Source organism: Rhinoderma darwinii, chromosome 9, assembly GCF_050947455.1.
Source record: "Rhinoderma darwinii isolate aRhiDar2 chromosome 9, aRhiDar2.hap1, whole genome shotgun sequence".
NCBI lineage: Eukaryota > Metazoa > Chordata > Amphibia > Anura > Rhinodermatidae > Rhinoderma > Rhinoderma darwinii.
In genome coordinates, this window is record NC_134695.1 from 76,737,928 (window position 1) to 76,750,586 (window position 12,659).

Here is a 12,659-nt window from a genome sequence, read left to right on the forward strand (position 1 = left end):
GGCTGCAGGAGTCCTATAATACGGCAGTCATTGAATACACGTCATTTATGGCCCAAGCTCATGGCCAATTCAAGAGATCAACCCCACAGGCCGATCAGCACCAGTGACCACGATCGGCACCGCTGACCACGATCGGCACCAGTGACCACGATCGGCACAAGTGACCACGATCGGCACAGGTGACCACGATCGGCTCCACAACATCCTGAGCACTTTGTACTTCTGTGGGAAATAACAGGTTGGGGGAACCTCTAAAGACAAGATGGGAGCAGCTACGACCATTCCATGCAAATGGCGACAACTGGGACTTTTTCTAAGACTTTTTTGTTTTCATTAAGACGTCAACTGACCAGTTCCAAGACTCGACAAGATGTTTGGCACCAAAATGATGGATTGAAAGGGAAAAGCGTTCAAAGACGTTCCACCGTGGAGAGTTCCGCGCAGGTGTCTACATGTCTGGATTTCCAGTATGTAAAACTCAGCACCCGTCTCCTCCAATAATTCAGCATAAAAAACACATTCACAACTTGTTGTCTGGCACATACCTGAGTGAGAATGTTTATACCCCATCCAAAAACACGAACTCAAAACTATCAGCATTCAAAAAGGAAAACACACTAAATGTAAGACTCGTCAGGCGGCGATGGGTTCCTGTCAGTTCAAGTCCTGATGTCCAAGGGTTTTTGTTTTTTTTACATATGTGTTCACTTAAAATAAAATAGAAAAAAAAAGTTCAAGAAAAACGAGGGGAAGTCATTCTGTGTCACACATGAAATATTTAAGACCATTCTGCTGATGAGATTGTGGAGACCACGTAGACATGCAGGCGCTCCCGGGGGGTGAAGTTCCAAACTCCAAAGTCAAGAGCAGATTTTCCTCACTTTTTCCTCCAGGTAAATGTTTTTTTTAGTTGGTAGCGACGGCCTGACGGGCTTCGTTGTCGCTGCTATAGTCTGATTTAGGTTCCTCGTCGTATTCATCGTACATTTCCATTTCGTCCTCCCCGTTCATCAGATCGTTCCCCCCCAGAGTGGCACCGTCCAGCTTCATGCCATAGGTGCTCTGTATGACCGGGATACTGGGCTCCGGGCTGGCGGAAGTGCTGGAGCAATCTGAGGTCATCTGCGGCGACGGCGTGGTGGGGGCCATACTGATTGCACCGGGATACACAACTCCGGTCGCTGTGCTAATCGGGATCTGAGGCTGTTGCCTAAAAAAAGCAAAAATACAATTGGTGTGAATAAAATGAGCAGGGGCGATCCCTAAAAGAAGCTGCCACGAAGAACAGGGAGCAAAACTGGAATGTACCAAAAAAGGACAGTGATTAAAAAATCTAATTAGTAAAATAAAATCTACACAATTATTTCAGCTGAAAATAATAATAAAAAAAAAAAGAAATGAAAGAAAAAAAATCAAAAACTAAAGGGTAACTAAAAACATTAAAAACACTTCTGATCTGTCGTAGTGAGATATAATAGTGACGTGTCAGAAGTTTTGGTTGGTAGAGGGGGGACCGAGCCGAGACCCCCACCAATCGCTAGAACGAAGCGGCAAACGCACTCAGCTTTTTTTTCTGGAAAGCTGAGCAGTCGGTTTACGGGTTCAACAGAAAGTCTATGGCCCCGCGAGCCAACTGCCCGGTCTACCAAGCAAAGCCGAGCAGAAACTAAGCAGCTCCCCCGGCGGCTTTTGCCGCTTCGTTTTAGCAACCAGTCGGGTTTTAGTGTTCGGACCCCCTCCCCCGATCAAAACTTCCCACCCGTCACTAGGACAGGTCAGAAGTTTTTTGGAAAGTTTAGTTACCTTTGAAGATTAGACCTGAGAGTCCACGTGGTCTTGATCGGTCATCACAATTTGGGATTAATAGTAAATGTTAGAAGAATATTCCCCCGTTCTGAGGATCTTTCCACACAAAACAATGTAAAAATAATAGATCAGGGTGAAAGTGCTCACAGCTCATACACACAACATACAACTAGAGCAACGAGAGCTTGTGTCCCCAAATATGCTGAAACCAAGGCCATGCAATATTTGGCGTCATCCACAAATGTGATAAACATATAAACCGAACATGGCAAACAGGTACTATGCTACGCAGAGCAATGATTAGATGGGCTACTGCACATTTTCACACTATTTTTCGGGAAAGAAAAGACCCCCATTTGTGACAGAGGGTAAGAGAGATCTTTGACTGATAAGGATCCAGTACAAACATGAAGAAAAGTTCATGTTACCCACTCACCTTAGGATCATCTACAGCCATACAGAGACAGGAGGAGGATCAGAGATCCCCTTCCTCTCCCTGCATGCTGCCAGCATGTCCCCAGCTGGCCTTCCGCTGCCGTTAACATGGGCTGAAGCAGGAGCTGCAAGTATATGCATCTCCCACTACAACCTGCTCTATCTCTGGCTGCAATCCTGTTCTAGTTTTAAAGTGGTTCTAGCCGCGATCTGGCCTGAGTTGGAGCCTTTAGTAGTGAGGACATATCAGATACTTGGCTACAGACGAGCGGTTTACAGAATATTCACGTAGCTTTATATATTTAAGCTCTTTCATTATCCTAATTTTATTTCTATTGTTTTCGGGTTTATTGCAGTTTATTGCAATAAAATAATCCACTGGTCACAGCTACAGAGTGAAAGAGCAAACGGACACTGAAAACATCCGCCAATGGGTCAGAACGCAAATCGTGTTCAGCAGTAGCTTTTTTTTTCTAAATAAATAAAATGTGTGGGGTTTTATTCTTTCTAATTTTATGGTGTTTTTTGCTCTTTTGATCTTTCTGGGGTCTTTCTTGTCCATCCACTCACCCCACAGTAAAGAACTGCCTCATCTCCTGCCGCCGGGATCTCATGAGCTGTTTGTACTCTCCGATGCGCAGCTTCTTGCCATCCACGATGCAGGTGCGCTTCGGCCGCGGCTTGTACTTGTAGTTCGGGTACTTCTCCAGGTGGATCTTGCTCAGTCGCGCTTGTTCTTCGTAGTAAGGTTGCTTTTCTTGATTGGACATGGATTTCCAGCGGGAACCTATAGTCATAGAAATCAGCAAAGAATATAAATCATTGAGGAATATTCTGGATAAACGTTTATTCTGAGGGAAATAATACGACAGGAATGTAGCGAGACGCGGCACGAAATATAAAGCATCTGCAGAAACGCGGCCGCACGGAGTCCAGTGTCCGGCATCTGACCGCGGTTTTCCCTTTCTTCGCCACCTTTTGGGTGGAATATTATACAACAATATATTGCGCCAAAAAGTTAATACATCTGAAGTGTTTCATTGGCTCCTCTTAGCCACGCCCCTTTATATGGTTTATGATCCTGGGAATATGGTCTCACGTGTCCGAAAAGCGGTTGCTGTTTCCCTTCATTCAAGTCATTGGGGGAGAGGATCAGGAGGGCGTGCTGCGATTTATATCAGCTCGGAATGGAAATGGCGCTTTTTTTTTCCCTCTTCAATGCATTTAGTCAATGGGATTTTTTTAGAATATGGTGAAGTGCGAGGAACTCGGGCATCAATACTCAGAGCCGAGGAGGAGGATGAGGAGGATGAGAATGAGGAGGATGATGAGGAGGAGGATGATGAGGAGGAGGATGATGAGGAGGAGGATGGGGAGGAGGAGGAGGATGGGGAGGAGGATGGGGATGAGGGGGATGATGAGGATGATGAGGAGGAGGAGGATGGGGATGATGAGGAGGAGGATGGGGAAGAGGAGGAGGAGGAGGATGGGGATGATGAGGAGGATGGAGATGAGGATGATGAGGATGGGGAGGAGGAGGATGGGGAGGAGGGGGATGAGGAGGAGGAGGATGATGAGGAGGATGATGAGGAGGAGGATGGGGATGATGAGGAGGAGGATGGGGAAGAGGAGGAGGATGGGGATGATGAGGAGGATGGAGATGAGGATGGGGAGGAGGAGGATGGGGAGGAGGGGGATGAGGAGGAGGAGGATGATGAGGAGGATGATGAGGAGGAGGATGGGGATGATGAGGAGGATGGGGAAGAGGAGGAGGATGGGGATGATGAGGAGGATGGAGATGAGAATGATGAGGATGGGGAGGAGGAGGATGGGGAGGAGGGGGATGAGGAGGAGGAGGATGATGAGGAGGATGATGAGGAGGAGGATGGGGATGATGAGGAGGAGGATGGGGAAGAGGAGGAGGATGGGGATGATGAGGAGGATGGAGATGAGAATGATGAGGATGGGGAGGAGGAGGATGGGGAGGAGGGGGATGAGGAGGAGGAGGATGATGAGGAGGATGATGAGGAGGATGATGATGAGGAGGATGATGGGGAGGATGATGGGGAATTCACTGCCCAGCTCCAGGATCAGCTTTCTCAGCCGTGTCCCTCATTATCCCGGTGGCGCAGACTTGGCGGCGGTCGCACAATATGAAGGAACGCTATTAAATCACATTAAATGCCTCCATTTTGCACATGTAACACTCAATTAAAGCCTCTTTGGAGGATCCTGGCGCGCGCTGATCCCTTCATTACTCCGCGCTGTCTGAACGTTCTACTTTATGAATGTAACAAAGTGACTTATTAACAAGGTGTCAGCGCCGCTGCCCAGCCCTGGAAACAGCCGCCCGGCCTGACCCGCGTGGGAGCAGCGACTCGGCCACATGTTTATTTTGCTCTATTTCCAGGGCTGTTCTGATGCAGTTGACGTGATCTGGTGTCACTACACGTGTGCAAACCCACTCAACACGCTCATTCCATACATGTATCCCGTGACCCACACCCGGACCCACGCTGCAGGGACTTAGCCAATCATCGTATAGCAAAAACTTCTGCAACTTTCTAATATTCTTTCTTTCAATTCCTTAACCATTTTCAAGAGTTCTGCTTGCTGTCACTGAATAGAAATATACTCCTTTCATGCAGCCAGTGAGTTAACAGGAAACCACCAGCGCTTTGAATGCAGCTCTGGAAATTACTGGAGAATTGTGACTGCAGCTCTGAATGTGACTGGAGTAGAAGTCCTGATGTAACAGCAGCGACTGATCATACCGGGAGATCCATAGGTCGACCCCATAAATACTGAATGTTTTATTGGGCAGGACCCCACATTCTGATGGCACGCTCGTCCCGGCCCCCCTCCCCTTAGAATTGTCCCCACTTGAATGTGCATTAATAATTGACTTTTTTCTCACGGAGTTGGAATGTTTGTGGACGAGAGATTATTATTCCCCGATCACTGTGCAGAGAACGGGACGTCGATCACTCCGAGGTCTCGATCAGTGATTGACGTCAGCGGCTGCAGGGAGGGATCGCACTGACCTGGTACCGCGTTACTCAGTGTTTACCGATATGATCCGCGAGCCGCCTCCGTATTTCGCACTCACCGAGGATTTTGCTAATGTTGGAGTTGTGCATGTCAGGAAAGGCCTGCAGGATTTTCCTTCGTTCGTCTTTCGCCCAAACCATGAAAGCGTTCATTGGTCGTTTAATGTGCGGCTCGTTGGTGCTCCGTCCTCGTGCGTCCCTGTAGACCCGCGCCTCTACCACTGTGGTGCCCCCTATAGGATAAAAATCATAAAAATCAACAGACAGAAACACTGAGGGTCAATAGTGACAACATCTGCGACAGTCAAGCACTACATCAATGTCAGATCCAAAAGCAGGGAATCCCGAGGGTTAATATTGGCCACACCCCCTCGTAGAAAAAACTAATTTGATCTGTTGGGATTTAGAGAGAAATCCGTCCGGCGCACGTTCTGAACATCTCATTTATGTCATTTATTTCTAAGTAGATGCAACATATGTTTTCAGTCGGCTCCAACTTGTGGCTCTCCAGATGATGAAAAACTACAACTCCCAGCATGCCCTGAGAATTAATTATTAACACACGATCTGCCACTATTACTTTAGAGGAGTCTCGTTATTGGCTCTGGATGAGGAGATCGCAGAATATTATGTCGTTTTGCGTTAGAAACACGAACTGGATTATCAAATGCCGGATTACAGGACTCGGACGATATCACATGAACAACCCAGAGAGCAGCTCTCACCGGACTGTACCAGGGTCCCTTTAGGCTGTGTTCACACTGGGTTTTTTTGCACAGAGGTTTGACAAAAACTCGTCAAAACACTCGTCGAGGCGATTTTTTCCTCTTTCTGACTGATTGAAATGGGGTTTTGGAGGCGGAAACCGCCTCAAGATGGGTCATGACGCTTCTTTTTACTGTGACGCGTTTTTTTTACTCGCGGTAAAAAAACTCGTCCAACTGCCATTGAAATCAATGGGAGGAATTTTCGGGCGTTTTTTGACGAGTTTTGCGGAGCGGTTTCCGCATCAAAAAACTCATAAAAAAACTCTGTGTGAACAGGGCCTAAGAGATCGGGGACTATGACAACCCCTCTGGCACATACACTTGGTCACTGAGCTGGTTCTGCAGGATCTAACGTGAGATTCATGGGGATGTGATTGGCCGTGAGCTGGGGATCGTTTCACTGTCACTGAAGAGGTTTCCGGCAGTCGCCGACTTGTTGCTTTTTCCTGCTCGCTGAGCAGCGCGCGGCCATGTCAGCATCTCGCCGGAGCCCCTCTGTGGTCTCGGGGAACGTCTTTCATCTGAGTTTTAGAGGAGTTAATGACTGCGGGGCTGATGCATGTGGCTCGTGGTAAAACAAAGGAAGCTCTACCCAGCCCCCGCCTAGATGACACTTTCCAGCCCCCACCACCGTCTGAGCGGCTGCGTAACTTTACTTCTTAGTAGATTTCAGAAACGTCACTTATCCAAACTCTGATATTTCTTATATCGATGAAACCATGAAAACAACAAAACTTTATAAGATAAAATCCTCCTCCTCCTCCCGATGCTCCTCCTCCTCCCCCCTCTCCTCCTCCCCCCTATCCTCCTGCTCCTCCTCCTCCTGCTGCAACTCCTACTGCTCTTGCTCCTCCCGATGCTCCTGCTCCTCCACCTGCTGCTCCTCCTCCTCCTGCTGCTCCTCCTCCTCCTACTGCTGCTCCTCCTCCTCCTACTGCTGCTCCTCCTCCTCCCCCCTCTCCTCCTCCTCCTCCTCCTGCTGCTCCTCCTCCTGCTGCAACTCCTACTGCTCTTGCTCCTCCCGATGCTCCTGCTCCTCCACCTGCTGCTCCTCCTCCTCCTGCTGCTCCTCCTCCACCTGCTGCTGCTCCTCCTCCACCTGCTGCTCCTCCTCCTCCTGCTGCTCCTCCTCCTCCTACTGCTCCTCCTCCTGCTGTTCCTCCTCCCCCTGCTGCTCCTCCTGCTGCTCCTCCTGCACCTGCTGCTCCTCCTGCACCTGCTGCTCCTCCTCCTCCTGCTGCTCCTCCTCCTGCTGCTCCTCCACCTGCTACTCCTCCTGCTGCTCCTCCTCCACCTGCTGCTCCTCCTCCACCTGCTGCTCCTCCTCCTTCACCTGCTGCTCCTCCTCCTTCACCTGCTGCTCCTCCTCCTGCTGCTGCTCCTCCTCCTCCTGCTCCTCCTCCTCCTCCACCTGCTGCTCCTCCTCCTCCACCTGCTGCTCCTCCTCCTCCTCCTCCACCTGCTGCTCCTCCTCCTCTTGCGACTCCTCCTCTTGCTCCTCCTCCTCTTGCTCCTCCTCCCCCTCCTCTTGCCGCAGAAACTGCCCACAGCCCCTATAAATACGCTGGCGCCGCAAGAATTGACAATCAGGGACTTTCTTTTCACCGCTGCAAAACGCAAAATCATTAATCTGGAAAATTATTATCAAGCCGAGATCATTTATAACTTGGTGGGTGGTGCAGCCGGCGGATTACAGAGCCGGGAAACAAGACTGTAACCCCCAATCACCCCACTCCGTGCTGAGGACATGGATGGTCCGAGGGCTGAAAGTGAAGACCCCCGACCCCCAATAATCTGCAACTGTGTGAGCGCAATCTAGCTGCCTGAACTGCAGTATACGAGACACCCATCTCTATCCGCAGCAGCTGGGGGTGTAGTATGAGGTTCTGCAGCAGCTGGGGGTGTAGTATAAGGTTCTGCAGCAGCTGGGGTTGTAGTATGATGTTCTGCAGCAACTGGGGGTGTAGTATGAGGTTCTGCAGCAGCTGGGGGTGTAGTATGATGTTCTGCAGCAGCTGTGGCGTGTTGTATGAGGTTCTGCAGCAGCTGCGGCGTGTTGTATGAGGTTCTGCAGCAGTTGCGGCGTGTTGTATGAGGTTCTGCAGCAGCTGGGGGTGTAGTATGAGGTTCTGCAGCAGCTGGGGTTGTAGTATGATGTTCTGCAGCAACTGGGGGTGTAGTATGAGGTTCTGCAGCAGCTGGGGGTGTAGTATGATGTTCTGCAGCAGCTGCGGCGTGTTGTATGAGGTTCTGCAGCAGCTGCGGCGTGTTGTATGAGGTTCTGCAGCAGCTGCGGCGTGTTGTATGAGGTTCTGCAGCAGCTGGGGTGTATTATGACATTTTCATTAATAAATCTATGAGTAGAACATATTAGGAGCTGCGGGGGCGACGCTCGTCTTTCTGGTGATTTCCCCCGTAGATTACATGTAAACACCTGACACGGGGCCATTTCAATTAAATGTTACTCCGCCTGGCGTTGGCCCGGTAATAATTTGTGATTATTTTGGCGCACAGAACGACGCCGCTCCGAGCAGAAACACACAAACCAAATTAACAAAGTCATGAAATATTCATGGGAAGATTGTGATAAAACAGATTGATGAAGAATTTTCCACATCATTTGTAAGACGTTAACAGTCAGTCACCGTGAGGAGCCGCTCGCTCCTGCAATGTGACAATCTCCGTGGTTTAACCCTGAGGGGAGCGCCGCGCCATTCCTCACGGATCTCACCGCCACATAAAAGATGAACGCACGACATCAAATCCATCCAACTGTGGAGATTCTGGTGACTTTGTGGACACTAAAGTCTGCTGCTACTCACCTTCTGCGTCCTCTGGCCTTGTCAGGTCGATGACCCCCGGCCCCATCTTCCCGTCTTCGCTGGGTTTTCCGGATAACTGGGCGCTGATACTGTCGTAATGTGTCCTCTCCTGCGGAAGAGACGAGTACAGAGAAAGTTTCGGTTAATGTCATTACTCAGCAGAATCTCCCGTCGTCCCCTGAACCCCAAACTACCCCAGACGCCCCCTCCCTGGTGAGGCCGGGGAAGGGTTAACAGATGGAACACGTCTTGTCTTAGGGAAGCGTTCACACTTATCGTATCTTCATCCGCAAACATTATCGCTGAATGCCAATTACCCACATGAAGCCGCAATCCGGTCCCGCAGACGAGCGCAGATAAAACACGTGCAGATTCCCGCTCCACCGCGGCGGCTGTCGGGGGCCGCTAATTATGGCGCCACCTGCACGGCGTAGTTCATATATTTGTAGGGACGCCGTATAATAGTCGAGCTTCTTACAACAATATAACGCACGTCATTCAGGACTGGGACCCCCCCCGTTTTATTAAAGGGGGTTTCCGGTTTTATTTCTTCTAATTCTGCAAATTACTAATTGACTTTGGTTTCAATACTTTGCCATTTTCAAGATCTCTGCTGTCAATAAAAAAAACAACCCACATCCTGATAAGATCCAGCTGACTCAGAGGGGCGGCTCGTTACAGTGTATCAGGGCTTTTTCTCGTCAGCAGGATCAGGTCAGGACAGTTTTTGCGCTTCTGTAGGTAAACAATGTTTCCATTCACTGACAGTATGCAAAGATCTTGAAAATGGTGAGAATTTGAAACACAAACAAAGTGTCTTTATCCTTTTAATATCAGACGCCATTGAGCGGTCTCTGTTCACACTTTAGAGTTTTTTCTGTTCAGAATTGCGCAGTCTGCGGAAAATGAAACCTGTGGATCCCACTAAAAGTCGCTGTGTGGGGGGGGGGGGTCATAAAGGATCTGTCCCATCTCTCATGGATCCTGCGGAGATAGAAGCGGTGACGCGCTGGCGCCGGAGCCGTCAGACCGGCCTCTATTCTCTGTGCGACACGACGAGTCTTCAATTGTTATCATTCATTTATTGTTTTTGTGTAAAGTAAAGAGCGCGGCGGCGGGGACGGCGGCGGCGGAGGGGACGGGGGCGGGGACAGCGGCGGCGGGGACAGCAGCGGCAGGGACGGGGACAGCGGCGGCGGGGACGTTTTCCCACTTGTCTTGTTGTTTCCTCTTCAGACAAAGCGCAGGAATAACGAGGCTGCGCCGTTCATTATTACATGTCATGTCAGCTGCAATCTGCCGGCGTGAAGAAGCAGCTCCGAGCCTGCAGAGCGTCGCTCCCTCCGTGTTACACCTGATACATAATGCAGCAGCAAAGAGCGGACCGCGGCGCGTCTCATTGTGCGCTGACCCACTTCTCTAACACAGGGCAATGTCAGCAGAGGAAATCATGGGGTCACCTGAATGACTAATGGCCGCTATTACATCGCCTGTGGAGCGGTCACTCGACTTCCCTCAGACTCCGAATATCTAATGAATCTGCAACACGACACTTCCCACCTGCCCCCCCCCTCTCCAGCTGCCCCCCCCTCTCCACCTGCCCCCCCCTCTCCACCTGCCCCCCCCTCTCCACCTGCCCCCTCTCCACCTGCCCCCCCTCTCCACCTGCCCCCCCCTCTCCACCTGCCCCCCCCTCTCCACCTGTCCCCTCTCCACCTGTCCCCTCTCCACCCGTCCCCTCTCCACCTGCCCCCCCCTCTCCACCTGCCCCCCCCTCTCCACCTGTCCCCTCTCCACCTGCTCCCTCTGCTCATGTCAGTCTTCACTGAAGTTCTCGAATTCTAATCCTCCACCAGGCAGCTCAGGATGAGCAGATGGAGGCGCGCTATAGAACATGGAATTGGGGCAGATACGGCCTTGTGATTGGTGGAGGATTCTGGAGGCGCCGCCATCTCTTGTTTGGATCGGTACGCTGGATGACGCGGCGCTCAGGACCTCGGAGAGGCCGCAGACATCAGGTCGTGTTTCCGCACCTCTCGCTCCTCCGTCTTCTGCGCCGACTATAAAGTTTCACCCACTCATGTGTCATTGGTAAAAAGTAGAATATAGACCTGAAGCTGGCGCAGAAGACGCCGCCTCCGTGAGTGACCGACTTTATTCTACAGCGTTCTGATCATTTAGCGGCACAAAAACGTCTTATTGTCACATTCCGGGGGCGATGAGGAGTCCGATAATAAAGCTCGATCGGCGTGTCCTGAAATGTTCTGCAACTTTCTAACAGGGGGGGGGGCGATTTACTAAACGATTTTCTCGCGCTGAATTTTGACGAGCGCCGGGAGAATTGGTCGGGGTTGGTCGGGGGAGACATTCACTAGAATTTACGCCAAAAATTTGACAAAAATTATGGCGCAAACCTACGCCTGCTCGTGTCTTGTGCGCAGCGTGCAAATCTGAATAACTTTGGCGCATTTCACGCGTAGTTTAGTTTAAGACAATCATTAAATGAAATGTCAATTTTAATAAACTCCTCTGCGTTTCACACCATGTTTGCTGCCAGTGAATGGAAATATTCTTTATATATAAAACCTGTCCTGATGGCACAGCTGAGCCTGGAGTCCAGACTGAGGCATTTTACCTGCGCTGATACACTGTAGCAAACAATCAGAACAGGAGAGAGATCTGTCCATCTGCTGCTGCTGTGGTGAGCTCACATTGGATGGTCTAGACTGGATCTAACTGTAACAAACCCTCAGCTGTGTGAGCAGGACTAGGTCAAGATGCTAAAGCCGCTAAACAATGAGAGCGCTATTCTGATTGGTTGATATGAGCGACTGCTCTGCAGAACGTTTCCTGACAACGATGAATATTCATGACAGAAGACTGGACACCGGCCCTTTAAATGATTAACCGTTGTTGTTCCGTGTGAAGCAGCGGGGCCCCAATTATCATCTTGGGGTTCTGAGCCGCCGCTCTCCACCTCCCCCCCCTGGATCTTCGCTCTGTCCTCCGATAAATGTGCGCGGTTTATATTCATCAACTTTTATATACTTTGCTTTATACACTGATTGGCCATTCTAGAATAACGGGCGCGCCGACACTAAAACGCCTCTTAAATTGGCGCCCCTGATCGATCGCCTGACACATGACAATGCTTTTTGTTGTAAAAAAAATCTCCTGTTTATTAATGTGACTTCACAGCCGCGGCCGCCAGGATCCGGCCTAAATTAATGGCGTTTTTATTATTTTATAGTGTCATTAAATTTTTAGCGATCGCTCCATCAAACCGGAGTCATAAAGAGGCTTAATGTAAACGGGACACTTAGGCCGGGGCGCCGCGCCGAAAGTAAACTGCTCGTAATAAACGATATTTACAGCGGCGCTAAACATCAGGGAACACTCGGGACAAGTTTCGCGGTTGTGCGGTGAATTGTGTACTTACCGCAGAGTGTTCCCCCCCCCCGCTACGCGGCCCCCGCACTGACCTGGATGAGGAATTACCGACGTGTCTGACAATGAATAGCGAGACAAGTAAACGGCTCGTAAAACCTAAACAAAGACATAAACCGACAATAAGCCGGACGCACAAACATCCGAAAATACGACGTGAACATCAGGAGCAGCCGTGACTCACAAACATCAGGACGCGCTATAAAGTGGGAGGAAAAAAACGTAAACCAGCAGCGAAACCGCGAGGTCAAAGTCATCGTACACGACGCGTTTCAGATCCAGTTTATTACACGGTTCATCCAATCAGAAGGGAGAAGAGGAACTCAATCAAG

At 50.1% G+C, this 12,659-nt stretch overlaps 1 protein-coding gene across 7 annotated transcripts in view; it reads right to left on the bottom strand.

Annotated features, from left to right (window-relative positions):
* Positions 1 to 756: 756 nt before the first annotated feature.
* SOX6 (SRY-box transcription factor 6) overlaps positions 757 to 12,659 on the bottom strand; it is a 481,651-nt gene continuing 469,748 nt past the window's right edge. For all 7 annotated transcript variants that reach the window (XM_075838210.1, XM_075838209.1, XM_075838211.1 and 4 more), the window contains 4 exons: positions 8,881 to 8,989; positions 5,351 to 5,524; positions 2,812 to 3,028; positions 757 to 1,210 (listed from right to left, as the gene is read on the bottom strand). In XM_075838210.1, the coding sequence (XP_075694325.1) occupies positions 907 to 1,210; positions 2,812 to 3,028; positions 5,351 to 5,524; positions 8,881 to 8,989 (804 nt within the window). In that variant the 3' untranslated portion in view covers positions 757 to 906. The remainder of the gene's footprint in view (positions 1,211 to 2,811; positions 3,029 to 5,350; positions 5,525 to 8,880; positions 8,990 to 12,659) is intronic.